This window comes from Danio rerio, chromosome 23, assembly GCF_049306965.1.
Source record: "Danio rerio strain Tuebingen ecotype United States chromosome 23, GRCz12tu, whole genome shotgun sequence".
NCBI lineage: Eukaryota > Metazoa > Chordata > Actinopteri > Cypriniformes > Danionidae > Danio > Danio rerio.
The window spans coordinates 5,785,350-5,802,612 of record NC_133198.1 but is presented as its reverse complement, the minus strand read 5'-3'; the positions used below and the strand labels follow the sequence as shown (position 1 = coordinate 5,802,612).

The window sequence follows — 17,263 nt, the reverse complement described above, 5'->3', positions numbered from 1 at the left end:
TGCTAATTATTCTTGTTGCACCTACAGTCCACACACATCCTGTTCTGTTCTTTTTGTAGCAGGGTGTGTTTTTTTAGATTAGCCATTTTAGCATTTCACTTTCACCTAAAGCAACTAATATTGCATCGTAGGTGCTCATTTTATCAGTGCTTGCTGGGCTTTGCAATTTGAGCTACAGAGGGGTTGTTATTAATAAAACTTTCAAGATCAAACGCATATGGTTTTATTTAGAAACATTGCTTTGTACATTTGTGTTTAAACACATCTTGTGACCATGCTGAAAAATCCAGATTAAACCAGCCTAGGCTGGTTGGTTTTAGCTGGTCGACCAGGCTGGTTTTAGAGGGGTTTTGGCCATTTCCAGGCTGGTTTCCAGCCATTTCCAGCCTAGTCTTAGCTGGTCAGGCTGGACAATTACCAGCTAAATCCAGCTTAAACCAGCTTGACCAGCCTGGTATAAGCTGGACAAAGCTGGCTTTGGCTGGGCTCCCAGCATGGCTAGGCTGGTAAAGCTGGTTTTAGCTGGTCATCTCCCAGCCTGACCAGCTAAGACCATCCAGCTGCAACCCATCTCTGGGAAACATCCCTACACACTCATTCACTACGGACAATTTAGCCTTCCCAATTCACCTGTACCGCATGTCTTTGGACTATCAGGGAAACCAAGGCAGGGCCGAGGCTCGAACCAGCAATCTTCTTGCTGTGAGGCGACAGCATTACCTACTGCGCCACTGCATCGCCCTGCTTTCAAAAATGTAAAATATAAACTTATTTATATCAACTGCTCAAAAACATATTAAGGGAACACTTAATCCACGAAATGTAAAAAAATATAAGTATTCCCTTTATATTTTAGCAGTATATAGTTCTCAATACATGAAGCTGGTGAGTCAAGGAAAGCCTTTAACCAAGTCTGAATGAAGTGGTAAAGTTGAATATATTACATATATAATAATGTCCCCCATTGCACACACACACACACACACACATATTTTGATTATCTGCCTGCAAGGAACCAAACAAACATTAATTTATTCTACCATTTAAAAATAATAATATTCCTTATTGTATTATCTGTCCAATAATCTTTATTGTCAGTTTGACATTTCATCTGTATTTGCTGAATGTGAATGGTCATTTGTAAGGTGAGAAGAGCGTAGGCCACATTCCATTCACATAATTTCAATGACATGTTTATAATCTAAACATTTTACAATGTCAGAAATGTTCTGTGAGTTATGAATTGTCTTCTTGAGTTTCACTGTGACCGAAAGAACAATTTAGCACACACAGGCAGGTCACTTCCTTCTAGAAAGTCCCTAATTATTCTTTAAAGACTTGTACACTTTTAATTAGTCAACAACATTAGGTTTTACTGAATACAGAAGGTCTTCCCTGATTATTGACGCATTTACAAACAAAACACCTTATGATTAATGGTGAAAAAAGCACACTCTCAGATGTCCCTGTATGACACATTTAAATTGCTATGCTTATCATTAATTGTCTTTACATTACGTTCGTGATGTTATATATATTGCATTACTTTAGCTGCTGTTTATCTGAAAGTTCCTGCATGTTCATATTATAGCTCATGTTGCAGTAAGTTACGAATTCTTGCAAGATTGCATTTAAATATAGCATCCATGCACAGAAATTAAAACAATAACAAAAATACTTAACTATAACTGCTCATCAGAGTGATTAACACTGATGATGATTTTTCATCAGGTGAGCAATGTGTAAAAAAATACTATTATCCCAGTAAACAGTGCAAACTCGTTAAATTAATCATTGAATCCCACTTCTGAACACCTGCTTGGATAAACTTTTCACCCGATGCAGGAAAGTGAAATGAATGACTGCGATATGATCAAGCTGTCAGACATTACAAACAAAATGCACTCTGTTGTGTGGGAGTAACGTTCATGTTACAAGCTGTCTACAAGTAATAGCTGTTGATCTGAAGGAAGGAAATGAGCTCCTGCCAAATCTAGCATTAACGCGCACCACCTACACACATTCCTCCAGCGAAAGACAAAAGACAGGCAAATATTTACAAATGATCCTGTCAATAATGCAGCTTTCATTCATAACGTTGAAATATTACTGAAGTCTATGTGCATTCATGATAAACTAGATATATTTTGGCGTTATCTGGTGATCATGTCAGACTAACAGCACAGAGGATCTACATGGGTTTTAATTTATGTTAAGGCTCTTCAGAAACAACTCGCAGACCCTTCGACTTGAGTTTAAACTGTTTAGAAGAGGTAAAGGTTGCTCTCTAGTGGATAGAATGCAAAATGAGGTCTTGGAATTTAATTCAGCTATGAAAAAAATTTCTCTTGAACAGCTGCAACTTTCAAAGATGTTCATCTCATGTTCATGAGTGTAGATAGATGATAAAGTTGCTTATTGATGTTCTGAAGAGTCTGAGACAAATATAAAAACCATTCCACTATCAGTCAAATTTTGAATTATCAAGACTTTTGATCATAATGGATTTATTTGGTAAGTCATTGATCATGGTGGTAGATGAAAAAGCAAGAAAAAATAAACATAATATAATCTACTAATAAGTAGGCCCACCCGGATTCTTTCAGGGTTTTAGTTATGATCCTACCAAAATAATTCAGCAGAAATCTGCAGACTTTTACCAAAATTCTCAGCAGAAATAGCAAAAAACGACCGCAGATTCCATCTGGCCCTACTAATACGATGTACTTACTATTATTGTTGGGGGTGTTTTCATCCACGCTGGGGTGATTTTGAGTCTTAATATGGCTATAACTTTTTCTGAGTTTCAGCCAGCAGAATGATTTTTGGTCTTATTTGAAGAATGATCTTATTTTGACACATTTTGTGAAAATGGTTTTACTTTTTTAAAGAACTCAACGATAGACTCTGGGCTAATTTCCAACCCTTTTGTTATGTTTGGGATGAAAACATCCACTAAATTAACCTGCTGTAAAAGGCATTATATATATATATATATATATATATATATATATATATATATATATATATATATATATATATATATATATATATATATATATATAGTTTTGATTTTTTTATGAAACATTTTAGGGACAAAATTATTTTTAAGCTATAAGCTATATTTTTTCTCGATAGTCTACAGAACAAACCACTGTTATACAATAACTTGCCTAATTCCCCTAACCTGCCTAGTTAACTTAATTAACCTAGTTAAGCCTTTAAATGTCACTTTAAGCTGTATAGAAGTGTCTTGAAAAATATCTAGTAATATATTATTTACTGTCATCATAGTAAAGATAAAATAAATCAGTTATTAGAAATGTGTTATTAAAATTATTATGTTCAGAAATGTGTTGAAAAAATCTCTCCGTTAAACAGAAATTAGGGGAAAAATAAACAAGCGGTCTAATAAAGGGTAGCAAACTTGAACAGGGAACAAGGGTTAAATCAAAGATCTTGTCTAACAGTAAAGACAATTAAGATTACAAATATTACCAGACCTTATAGGAGAATATGATGATGGTGTATAAAGAATTATTGGGGTGTTTAAAAAATGTGCAATGAATATTAATATGGAACTTTGGACACTGAAAATTATGCCCTGCTTTGCTCTTTATTAGTGTGTTTATTGATTTATTTTCAAATTTGTAAATGTGTAATATGTTTTACAAGATACATTTTTAGTCTTTTTTTCTTAGAAATGATGCTCTTAATTGTATATTTTTGTAATTTCTTGAAGTAAAGAAACATTGGGATGATTATATTTTAAACTATTTTTTGTGCATTATGAATTGATTGTTAGTTTGTTCATATTACTGCTGAAAAATCCAGCTTAAACCAGCCTAGGTTGGCTGGTTTTAGAAGGGTTTTTGGCCATTTCCAGGCTGGTTTCCAGCCATTTCCAGCCTGGTCTTAGCTGTTCAGGCTGGAAAATGACAAGCTCCTCTAAACTCCTCTAAAGTCAGCCTGGTCGACCAGCCTAGGCTGGTTTAAGCTGTTTTTTTTTCAGAAGGGATAGGCTATTATTAAAACTGATTTTGATCAAAAGTCCTTGAAAATCATGTGTTTTGAAATATATTAATTTTGATTGTCATAATACAAGAAAGAAAGAAAAAATAACACGTGATTCTAAATTACAGAAGTTCATGGGTATCCAGTGTTTTACAAAGGGAATTACAACAACAACCAACGTTGACTACCTGGTGAGAGTTACACGGTAAGAGTTAAACGAAAGGCCCTTCACCCAGACGTCGTCTGATGTATGTGAGGACATGAATGTATTTACAAGCTAATGTTTATCAGACAGCAGAAGCAGTAGCAACATTCCAGAGCGCAGTTAAATAGGACTAATCCTCATGACGTCACGGCGGGGTGGGAGAGAGAGAGAGAGAGAGAGAGAGAGAGAGAGAGAGAGAGAGATTCAGAAACACGAGAAGAGTCGCTTTCAGGAGCAAGTACCAACATGCCCAGATTACGGGACTTCCAAGTACACTGTAACAATATATAAAAGTCGGAAATTGATCATTGGCCACAGAGGAGGGTGGCGGCAAAACAGCGACGATGCCTTACAAACATCTTACGGGAATTAATTTCACTACAAACGTTTAGAAACGAGCGGAATGGAGTAAATGAAGGCGTTTTATACATATGATGCGCGTTCGCGTGCAATAGCCTATTTATTGGTTAACGCAAGGCGAAAACCGTGAACGCTTCGTCGACTCGAATTTAAGAGGTTTTGTTTTACAGCAACCTTTATACAGAATGAACCAGTGTAAAGTAATGAATGACGGGTATCTGGAGAAGAGGAGTAATGGACTTCTCCAGCTGTGGAAGAAGAAGCGCTGCGTTCTGTCAGACGAAGGTCTCCGACTGTACGGCTGTAAAGGCGACAGCGGTAAAGAGATGCGCTTCGAGCAGATGACCACTCTGGATTGTGTGGAGTATAAACGGGGTCTGGTGTACTTCACCATCGTGATGAACGATGGTAAAGAGGTCGACTTCAGGTGCCAGCAGGAGGGAACGGCGTGGAACGCAGAGATCGCGCTTGCGCTCGTGCGCTTCAAGAACCGCGTCGCCGTTCAGACCGGCAGGAACAGGCATTTGTCACATCTGGGCAGCTGCGGGGAAGGAGACGTCGAACTTTGAGGGTAAGACTAATCATTGTGATGCAGATCAATGAATTGTGGTGGTTTGGGTGTTCTAGCATTAGGAGTCATTCACGCGCACTCGGGAACCAATTATCCAGAATAACATCTGCTTCTCATTTGCTGGATTGAGCTCAATGAAAGACCGCTCTGTCCGGTCTAACACAAGTTTGCCTTCACGGCTATTTTTAAATCACGACTAAATATTTCCTCATGGATTTGAATTACTAAAGGTTTTTCATGGAATAGCTACCCAAGTCAAATAAAAAATAAAAAAAAAAAAAAACCCAGTTGGAATTTTAATACTAATTTGGAATCAGTGTAGATTAATGTTTATTTAAAATTACATTTAATAAAACACAGATACTATACACACAATCTCTCAATATTACCTCAACATTTCAACATCAACTATTCTTGTATGAATTGAAACAATATAACGTCTGTCATTTGTGCAATGTACTGTATATTTACAAAATCTTACTGAAAGCTAATTGATTGATAGACTGATTGAACACAACTTGCTTAGATATATGAGTTATATATATATATATATATATATATATATATATATATATATATATATATATATATATATATATATATATATATATTTACAGTTTTTTGGAATATTCAAAAATATTTCAGTTAAATGTATATAAAATTCATAACAATAAAATTCTGTAAATATTACTTTTATCCATGTTTATCGCAAAGCGTTCAATATCTAATTTGAGGGTGTCTTTTTTTAGGAAAGCGATTGATCGGTCAAAAATTGTTTATATTCTATTATATAATAAAAGCACTTACAAATACAAAAAAAAAAAAAATGAACAAATAGCAATAATAGCACATTTATAATTAAATAAAAAGGGTAATTTGACCTCAACAGATCCGAAATTCTCTTTATTTACTCAGGAGATGTCCATTCAATTACCAGCAAGTGGTTCCAAACCTTAAGTACTGTTTTTTCATTGTTTAACACAAAAGGAAATTTATATATTTTTTTAAATCTCAAAATTCAATAACCCTTGGCATCCAAAGTAGGAGGGTTAGTGGCTTCTGATTTCCATTGTCTGTTCCAGCATTTCCAAACATCTGTGTTCAACAGAAGAAAGAAACTCATACAGAACACAGTTACATTATAAAGCACTATAAACATTAAACATTTAACAGAGTTTCAGAACCACACCATGCATACATACCCTGCTGGATTATCATTATATGATTCCATTACTACGCTCCTTTACAGTAGTTTTCCATTCTGTAAAGGTTTTGTATACATTTTGAATGAAAGGGTCAAGTTTGCTGAGAAGTGATGTTACTGGATTCACCTGTAATTCTTCCCACATATCTTAAATCATTAAACAGCACACTAATGCAGCATGACTGTTGTATCCCCCAGATTTCTCAGCCCAGACGCCGGACCGGATCCAAAATACAGAGAGTGTGGATGACAAATTGAAGGCCCAAAGTTGAGGAAACCTTTAAAACTCATATATTACTGTTTTGTGCTTCGACCATTTTTCAAAGTGACACCTTTGGCGCGCACAGACACAGTGGATGGATCTGTTGGTGTAACGCCACGGATATTTTTCATACACAGTGGAGTTTTTTATGCACTTTTATTGCACACGTCAAAACAGAAAGGATAACTCTTCTCCATAACTCAATGCTGATTCCACTCCTCACTTTGCCAGAGTGGAACTTGGCTTTGACTTGACACTTTTTAAGGCATGTTTACCTCATGCAAAATGGAGGACTCACACACAGTATTATGAGCGTGATGCTGCTTTAGGGGACATTAAGTTTAAATGAAGTATGACTCACAGCTGCACTGTTTAACATTTCATAAGTGTTTGAACACAGAATCTGGATTCATTCGCTTGTAAAGCTTATTAAACCACCCAGACAGAAGACCAGACCAGACCGCTGTTGCCTGGAATGTATCTCCACAGGATGGAAATCTTGATGGATGTGCTTTTATTTTGTTTTCCATTGGGCAAGGCTGTTATTCCTGCCATTTTTTTTCTAACCAGAGTGGTTGCCAGAGTAAAAAATAAGTATAATGATGGTCTGTGTGATGGTTAAAAAAGATTATACAGGAAATGCATTTGGAGTGTGCACTCATTATGTCATTATATTGTCCGAATAAAAAAGAACAATTTTGTGGCTTTGTATGAAATGTACAGCAAGTGTGATTTTCTCTTAATTAGTTTGTCAAGGCCTAAGGCAACAGCGGGATGTTTAATGCTAATTAGCAGCAGTGATGTAGTTGGGTTTGCAGCTCTCAGCCTCAAGTGTCGAAGCGGCACATGCCCGGACAATGGCCTCAGTGACTAATAATGTCCCGCCTTGCCTGCTTTCCCCTTTCAGAGTCACTGTGAGGCCACCAAAGTTGTCAAACAGGGCCTTTTCGTCGAGATGAATATGGTTTACTATTGTGTATAGTAATCTCTGGAAGAGAAGTGTGTTGTGCTCCTACATTAACGAAATGAGATGTGAAGGGAAGTGTAGTATTAATCTGAAACATGCCACAACTAGTTTGTTATTATAAATGCATATATTCAAGGACAGATTGAGAAAGCTGTTCAGAGCCACTGGGTACATTCACACTGCAGACATATATGACTCAGATCCATACCTGTCAACCCTCCCGTTTTTCCCGGGATTCTCCCATATTGTTCAGTTCTATCTCGCTATCATCCCGTAAAGCAGGGGTGGACTGGCCATCTGGCAATTCTGGCAAATGCCAGAAGGGCTGGACCAATTTTTAAATGTGGGCCGGTCAGTTTTTAAAAAAATATATGTATTGTTTTTAAGTGCAGACAGCTTTTATCTCTTCCTAGATGTGATATTATGATGATGATAATAAAAAAAATAATAATAATAAATGTTAAGCATTTGGCCCAATCGGCAACTGCCGCCTGGTTTCAAGATGGGCCGACCCAATCCAAGGTTACCCGGACATAATCAAAATCTGGCAAAAATGTCATATTATTTCACCATCTTTACACCAAAATAAATAGTGAATGTGCGTGTCCGTGGGTGGGGCTGTGTCGGTGTGGTAATGTGGGCTGATGTGGCAACAGTGCCAGGGCTGAATTTTTGTCCCAGTCCGCCCCTGCCGTAAAGGTCCATATTTCTCCCGTATTTTCAGTCTTTCTCTGAAGGGTGGCAATAAACATTAAAGAGCAGATCCTCCCTATATGCAACCCATACCGCCGAACCACTAGGGGCCGCCCTTTGTTCTTAAATATAAGTATTTCGCTTTGTTTAGGCATGAAAACACTTTGAAATAAATAAAAAAACGGCGGGATTCCCTTTCCTTTTTATTACAGGTGCTGTCTCCCCTTCATATGCAATGCTCAAAACAGTCATATAGAGGTGCGTGACTGTCAGCTGACGCGCTCCATAGTGATAAATAGACACTGTTCCCTAAACAGATTCTGTACTCGCGATTTGAAGCAGAGTAAAAGTCTGGGTTTTGGGTGCATGTTTAAACAGTTAAGCACATAATTAATAGTAATAATATCTTAAGATGTCAATCTTGGTGTATTTGTTTTTTTTTTTAAACACAACTAATTTCATCCTAAATGAGCATAAGAGGTTAGGAAAGCAATCGAATGCTTTCATTATAATGTTAGATATGTGCACTTTTAAAGTGATGAAGTTTGCCCTGCGCACTTTCGGTTTTTAAAGAAACTTCTTTGGTGCGTCAATCTTGTCAATGCTATTATTCAAAAAGGTAATAAGTCGCACTCATGCTTCGTACTGTTTTTCCTTTTTCTTTTTACATACTACGGGTGATTTAAAAACAAACGTTTCAGCATAATGCCTTCCTCAGTGTGTGTCATTACCTTTTTTTAATAATAGCATTTTTAAAGTGACACCTGTTATGTAATGTGATCAAATGAAAAATCCAAATAAATGAGATTGATTCGTTGCTCTTTAATCAGAATGTGTAAGGTATACAGTGAAGAAAAGATTAATGACATTTAATAACTTCATTCAGTTTCTATTTGCTATTCTAAACATAGGGAGTCGGGGTACAACAGTGGTGAGGGTCCAAACGCAGTGTATTAACTCTGAGTCAGGCAGGCAATGGTCAAACAGGAACAAACAGATACATGAGGGTAATCCATCGTCATAGTCACTGGAGAAAGGTTGGTGCAGGAGACAAACAGTATAAACAATAACCTAAACAGGAAACAAAAAAACACGGAGGAACAAGGCATGGATAACATGTAGAAATGTTACAATGTGTGTTTGAGGTGAATAGTCCAGATAATCAGTCCATGATGAGTTACCAGCTGTTGATCCAGAGCTGGTGTGTGTGTGTTTGTGTGCGAGCTGCCTGATGGGAGTTGTAGTTCATATAGTGGCAGAATAGTCCCGGTAATAATGCTAGTTTTCCAGCCATCTGCAAAGCCTAGATCTGATCGTGACAATAATACATAAATCAATATTAGTATAATTATTACAGTATATAAAATATAAATACTTATTTAAATAATTAATATTTACATTCAGCTAATTATTAGTTGTATTGTTAAAAATATTTTTATTTATAATAATATATGACATTTCCTTAAGAATAAAACATGTTTTTATGAGATTTGTATTGGTCACTGAGAGTTATTTTTTATTAATTAAAGGTGCTGTATTTAAGTTTTTGACTTAAAAAAAAAAAATAGCATAATATGTTGACAGATTTCCCAGAGATGGGTTGCGGCTGGAAGGGCATCCGCTGCGTAAGAACTTGCTGGATAAGTTGGCGGTTCATTCCGCTGTGGTGACCCCGGATTAATAAAGGGACTAAGCCAACAAGAAAATGAATGAATGAATGTTGACAGATATTTAAGAAACATGCCAAGTGAACATATTTGTTTATTTGAAAAACAGTGCTGAAGTCAGATATTCTGCCGGAGAGTCTGTCATTGTTTTGGTAATTTTAACCTGCAGTTTAGCCAATTATATTTCAGCACTCCGGGTTGCTTGGTAGAAAACTGCGTATTTCATTCATTTATTCATTTAGAAGGGCTCTAAAAGCACCATGCACCATGACTGAAATGCGACCTCCGGTGAACAGTAACAGACTCCGAAATGAGACACAGATTCAGAGTTCCACATGAGGTTATTACTTAGCAAATTATATAAATATAACAAAAGTAAACATTAGGTGAAAAGGTAACATGGTAACCGCATGTCCTAACAACATGCTTTGTGACATAATACACATAAGCAATTTTGGCTGTTTGCACCAGACGAAACACGACAGAAATGAACACAAGCTCACATTATTAGCATTTAACACTGAATAAAGCACATGAGGTTTATCTGAGGTGATCATTGTCAGTTTTCTTTTGTTCACCTGTGAGAAGTAGAAGCTGTTTCTAATATATCAATTCGAGGTGTTGATTAGGACAAAACTCCTTTTAATATGGAAAATATTCCTTCTGTCGGATGCTGTTGCTTTCGATTATAACACGGTTTAATCACACGCTCCTGTCCTCAATCTGGCAACCTGCACTTGCATTTGTTTTGATCCAGGAGTGCAATACAGAAATCACAACTTGGGAAAAGTCATTTCCGGGAGGGACATAAATGATTTGCGGTAGTTTGGGGGTGCTTGACGTATTTGAAGAGTGGAGGGGGTCGGGGTGGGTGGGGTTGTGCGATGTATTTGAAGAAGCCCGGGGACGGTGGGTGTGTTTAATGGGGTGTGCAATGTATCTGGACAGTTGGGGGAGGGGTATTGAGCATGCACGATGTCATACCTGTCAACATTGGGATGTGAAAATAAGGGATATGCCCACCATAATAAGGGATTCCCCCAACACCCCCCCCCCCCCAAAAAAAAAAATCCCCAAATTACTAAATATGTTAACTTTTAGCTGTTTCATTGTAAATAAGCAGTTAAATGGTCAGTAATATGTTTTAAAATTATTATTAACAAAAGAAAAATAAATATATACATTAGCAGCAAATACATTAGCAAACAGTTCAGCTTATTAAAATTAATAGCTATTATAATGAAACAGAATCAAGCTATCAATCTCATTAGCCGTTTCTCCACTGTATAACTTATACATTCTGATTAAAGAGCAACGAATGAATCTCGCATTTAATAAGATTTTTTATTACATTGAATAAGAGGTGTCACTTAAAAAATGCACACATCTAATGTTGTAATGAAAGCATTCGACTTCCTATCATTTTACGCTCATTTAAGACGAAATTAGTTGTGTTTGGAAAAAAAACCCACCGAGATCGACATCCTTATATGTTATTATTATTAATTATGTGTGTATGTCTGTTTAAACACACACCCAAAAGCCAGACTTTCTCTTCGCTTCAAATCGCATGTACAGAATTTGTTTGAGAATAAGCATCTGTTTATCACTATGGAGCGCGTCAGCTGACAGTCATGCACCATTAAGTTATATGACTGTTTTGATTATTGTATAGGATGGGCGACGGCACCTGTAATCAAAAGGAAATGGAATCGCGCCATTTTTAATATTTATTTATAAGTGTTTTCGTTCCTAAACAAAGCGAAAGCACAGAAGACTCACGTTTTAGAGCAAGGGGCGACCCCTGGTGGTTCGGCGGTATGGGTTGCGAATAGGGAGGCTCGGCTGTGCAGAGAAAGACTGAAAAATACAGAATATGGGAACATACCTTTACGGTATGATAGCGGGAAAGAACAGTAAAATATGGGAGAATCCCCGGGAAAAACTGGAGGGTTGACAGGTATGAGATGTATCTGAAGAGCAGGAAGGGATGCGGTGGAGAGCGGCACCTGCATATTTGAAGACTAGGGGGTAGACGTGCGATTTCCAGGAGATTATCATTTGTTTGCCGGCATCCGGGAGCCTCTAGGCACATGTTGGAGACTCCCGGAACGTCCCAGAATGGCAATACCTAGTTCAACCACTGGGTGTCAAACTTTCATACTGCACCTTTAAAGTAGAAAACAGTCGTTAATTTATTTATCTGTATTTCATTTGTGTAATGATACACAAATTGCCAAAACACGAATAAGCAAATGCTGAGCAAAAGAGACTTCTTACATAACGATTGAAAAAAGACTCTTACTGACCCTAAACTTTAGTGCATACACTATCTAAATTTTGCCATTTACATCAATGAGTACAATCGTCATCTCGTCTTTAACCCCAGATTACACGGTTCTGCATTTTATGACACTGCAATCAGCTCCAAATCCACAAATGTTCTTAAGTTCTACTGGTGCTCCTCAGTGTGTAGGGAGCACTGAACACTATATAGTCAGCAGCACAGCCACAGCCATATTTGACTCTGTCCAGTAGTTGTGGTCAAATCTCTTGGCTGCTCGGTGCCCTGGGCTGAACCTGTGGTGTCGCAATAATAGGCAGATTGTGTGTGTGTGTGTGTGTGTGTGTGTGGAAAACCCCAGTGCTGGAGCTACTGAGCAGCTCTGTTAAATAAAGCCACAGTCTTGAGATGACTCAGCAGTCTGGCAGCAAAACCTTCACAACAGCTTCCTCACAGCCTCGCCGCATGTGTGCAGTGTGTACAGCTCCTCCTGAATAAAGTCCTCTTTCAGTGTGTGTATAGTGTAGAACTGTAATTAGACCAAAATATAGTCTACTAATTGTCCTGTGGAGGTCGCAAAGCTTTAATTTTCTCGGTGGGAAGTCTTTTAGAAGCCCTAAGAGAGCGTCTGTAGTTATTTATTTACTCTTAACATATTACGTAACAATAGAGCTGACTGATTGTTTAAAGCAAACAGACATATTTAAAAATAATGATAATAACGGTAAAAAAATACTAGCAATTGAAAGAATTAACGGGTCAAAGACTATTGAGGCAAATTAATGAGCAAGTCAGCGAGTATCAGGCCAACTGAAAATATGTTTCGACATTATTTACAGTTGAAGATAAAATGATTACCCTCCTGTGAATTTTTTTTATTTGTATTTTTTATATAAATATTTCAAATAATATTATAAATATTACAAATAGTTATTAAGTGATGTTTAAAACAGCAAAAAACATTTTACTGTATTTTTTCTTATAAAGAAAGTGTTATTGACTTTATTATTTTAGATTTAATTATAGCATTTTTTAAAGGGTCAATATGTTGTTTTTTTTGATCGGCTAACTAACCACAGTCGTTCAATGTCTTTGTCTTATTAAAGGGTCACGAAACACCAAAACACATTTTTTGAGCTGTTGACAGTCGTATATGTGTCCCACACTGCTAAAAACACTATTAGGACACATATATCTCACTAATAGGCGAAAATTGGTAGCTTTTGCGTTATTTCGAGCAAATTCGTACTTCCGGTTTGAAACTAATTTTTGAAGCTGCGTCACGGCCATGAGATCTTAGCATGTATTCCAGCATGTAGACTGGACGTCTGTACCTAGGTGTACCATATTAAATCTCCGAGTGTGCTGCATTAATGCATGAGTAAGCGTTGGTTCAAACCAATCAGCGCGCTCTATTGTTCAGACGGCAGAGAGACGCCACATTGTGTTGGCAAAACAAGCGTGCAGTGTTGCTTTCATAATTTGCTTCAGTCATGTTTTGTTTTCATTTTCTCTCTGTGAGAGCCCAGCTGGAGTCACACGTGGATTACAGTGTAACGTACATGACGTGACGCAAGACAACAATAACTTACGTGTCTAGGAACATCGTTTACCTGAGAGCTTTTCTCTTCTGCAAATAGAGATCCGGATTCGCTTGTAGTTTCCTCTTAATAAAGACACAGCTCTAGTTGCTGGTGATTGTCTTGTCTCTACAGATTTGGTAAGTGAGCGACCAGTGCTCTTTGTTTATTCAGTTAACTATTGCACTGAGTGTAAACATGTTAGCACCACAACCAAACTATTACCGTCGTGTAGGATTTTCACCGCATTTTGTGACCGAAATAACACACGCGGCTTACCTGCCGAGTGCATCTAAGTTATAGAGAAATGCAGAGTTTTTTTTTTCTCTCATTCGCCGTGCGGTCTCAAACATTGCATGAAAAATACACGCTTAGAGCAGTTCCTCGAATCAAATATCTCGTTTGTCACGAGGGGCACGAATGAATTCTCTGAATGAAAGTGCCAAACTGCAGTTAAAGTCCACCATTTAATAATTTGATTACAGATGTCCATGTAAACACAGTCACTTTCTCCCCTGTGTGTGTGTGGGTGTGTGTTTTGAATCTGAAACTCAGCGCGTGGTCAAATCGACACTCCCACACCATCCCTCTTTTGCTCCTCCAACACTCCCCCCTAAACAGAGCTGGACACGCCCACTTTTCTGGCTTTTTCCAAAGTAGAGAGCTGCGTCCCAAATGGCACACTATACACTATGCACTCATGCACTATGTACTTATGCACTTACACACTCAACAGGATAGTATATGTATGTAGTGTTGTCCCAAATGGCACACTAATGTTTTTTTACTAAACAGAAATTCAAACCGTTTCCCTGATGACGTTTGACAGTTGCCAAATCAGTGAAACAAACGACCAAATTATCAAATAATACCTATCGTGAGTATTGCCGCATTCACCATCGGGAGGCGCTATAATCACTCTCGTGGGAGAATTTTGCTTTCTCCATCCAAAATAAATAAAGTTATCCAGCATGTGCGTCCGATAGCTCCGCCCCTTCCGCTACGTAAGCAAACCTGTGGTCGTTGAGTGCGTGAAGTGTCCATCATTCCACACTTCATTTTAGCGGCTGAATGAGTGCATCATCCGGGTAATTAAAGTGCACTTATTATTTCAAGAGTTTTCAGTGTGAACACACTACTTACACTATTTATACTACAAAATGGCGTAGAATAGTGCATAAGTATGCGATTTGGGACGCAGCTACTGTGTGAAAACACCCTGCTGAAACGAGGGGGTTTCATGGCCCTTTAACCTGACTCGCTTAGTTAATCTAATTTACCTAGTTAAGCTTTTAAAAGACACTTTAAGCTGAATAATAGTATTTAGCAAAATTACTAGTAAAATATGAAAACAAAATAAATTCGCTTTTAAAACTTTAAAAATGTGTAAAAGGGGAGGTCCACTACAATATCATATTTAAAAATTTAGTTGATGTGTAATGTAGCTGTGTGAACATAAACAACATCTCTGAATGTAAGATGCTGAAAGTTCAATGCAAAGGGAGACATTGGCTTTTACAGAGTTAGCTTAGCAAAGTCTACAGCGAACACATTTTGGGGACTACAAAAAAACACATCCAGGCTAATGAGATCACAAGGGCTTCCAGTTCACCACGCGCACACACCCAGTGCAGCGAAGAAGCATGGTCAGAGGCATGTTATAGCAGAGAAAGCTTAAATGCTGTCCAAATTTCACACAGCTTGTTCTGTTTTTTTTTTTTTTTTTTGTATTTGGGCTTCCAAAAGACAGTGGGGGTGGAGGATTATCTACAAAACAAACTCCCGCTTTACAACAGTTTACCTAATTATGCCGTCTTGACTAATTAACCTATTTAGGCCTTTAAAGGGCACCAATAGTGAAAAATCCACTTTTTAAGCTATTTGGACAAACATATGTGTATATATAGTGTATAGACCATCATATTGGGGTGATATAAACACACCCAGTCCTTTTTTTTCAATTTAACGACATAAAAACGGTGGACCAATTAGAGCGGTTTTCAGATCGACCGCAACTTTATGTAGGAGTGCGATCTCCCCTGCCCACAGAATTTATTGACAGCTGCGCGCATTCACATGTCCCGGTAGTCAAGTGTAAATGTCAACAAGACCAAACATACGCAAAGCAACCGGGAATAAAAGGTCTGTTCAGTTCGCTAGGATCAGCAATTATCATCAAATGTGATTAAGAGTAAGTTTGACATGTTTAAAGTGTTTTAAAACACTTTTTTGTGTAATTAATTACAGCGATTTACTTCAGCTTTACTTCATTTGCACAGCCGCGTGTCAGAACAATTATAAAGGAAGACGCTTCAATCCTGGATTGTAGGCGTTAAATCAGGTTTATTTTGTACAATAACTTAACAGATATCCACACAGCAGTGAAGATTAGCCTGTATGCTGTCACATTTGAGTGCAAATACAGTGCAAAGCTAAGCGCGCTCTGTCTGTCTGCCTGTCTATGTGTGTGTGTGTGTGTGTGCCAGCTGCGGTGTGCGTGTGTATCTCTGTGTGTGTGCGCGCAAACTTTGCAACGATATTGCATGTGACTCATCAATGCAACTTCACAACAAATACTGATTAGTAAAACGTTTACTGTAGTATTTCTCACAAACGCTACGTGAGACCTGCTTCCTTTAAGTCTGTCTGTTGTCTGACGCAGCCGAGGGAGGAGATTAAAGCACACGGGAAGGCTCGTAGAATCAGTAGGCGGGAAAGACTCGTCTTAAAGGCGCAGTACAACAAAACCACCCCCTGGTGGAAATGTATATAAAACAGGATCTTGTAAAAGGTATAATGAAAAATCTGATGGGTGTTTTGAGCTGAAACTTTACATACACATTCTAGAGACGCAAAAGACTTATATTAAATCTGAAAAAAAAAAGGGGTAACCTAGGTGCCCTTTAAATTGTACTTTAATCTACTACTACTCTTTAATCCTAGTATCTTGAAAAATATCTAGTCAAATATTATATAATGTCATCATGACAAAGATAAATAAAAGAAAGCAGTTATTAGAAATTAGTTATAAAACTGTTATCTTTAGAAATGTGTAAAAATATATACAGGGGGAATAATAATTCTGACTTCAGTTGTATGTGAATAAAATAATATTCAATCCTATGTGCAGATATTGTCTCAGAAACAGCCAACCAGTCAGAATTTATTCAGAAAAGACATTTCCATCCACCATATTATTCACATTATCTTTCACAAAAGTAAATAACCTCTTCAAGCAAGCATTTTTAAATTAAAATATTTGCATTTATTATTATTAATAGTAGGACATACAAAGTTCGATGCCAGCACTCAGCATAGCAAGATGTTTCCAGGTGCGCGTTCTAGCTGTGCCAGGATGCCACTGTGTGCAGTTTGCATGTTCTCCCTGTGTTCATGTGCTCTCTCAGAAATAATGGTACAAAATCTGTCACAGGGGCGGTACGTTTTTAAAGGTAC

At 37.5% G+C, this 17,263-nt stretch overlaps 1 protein-coding gene across 1 annotated transcript; it reads left to right on the top strand.

Annotated features, from left to right (window-relative positions):
* The first annotated feature begins 4,543 nt into the window (after positions 1-4,543).
* Positions 4,544-7,332, top strand: phlda3 (pleckstrin homology-like domain, family A, member 3). The gene is given in 2 exon segments (NM_001002455.1): positions 4,544-5,150; positions 6,553-7,332. A coding segment is annotated over 1 exon segment (384 nt). The 5' UTR covers positions 4,544-4,764; the 3' UTR covers positions 5,149-5,150; positions 6,553-7,332.
* The last annotated feature ends 9,931 nt before the right edge of the window (positions 7,333-17,263 follow it).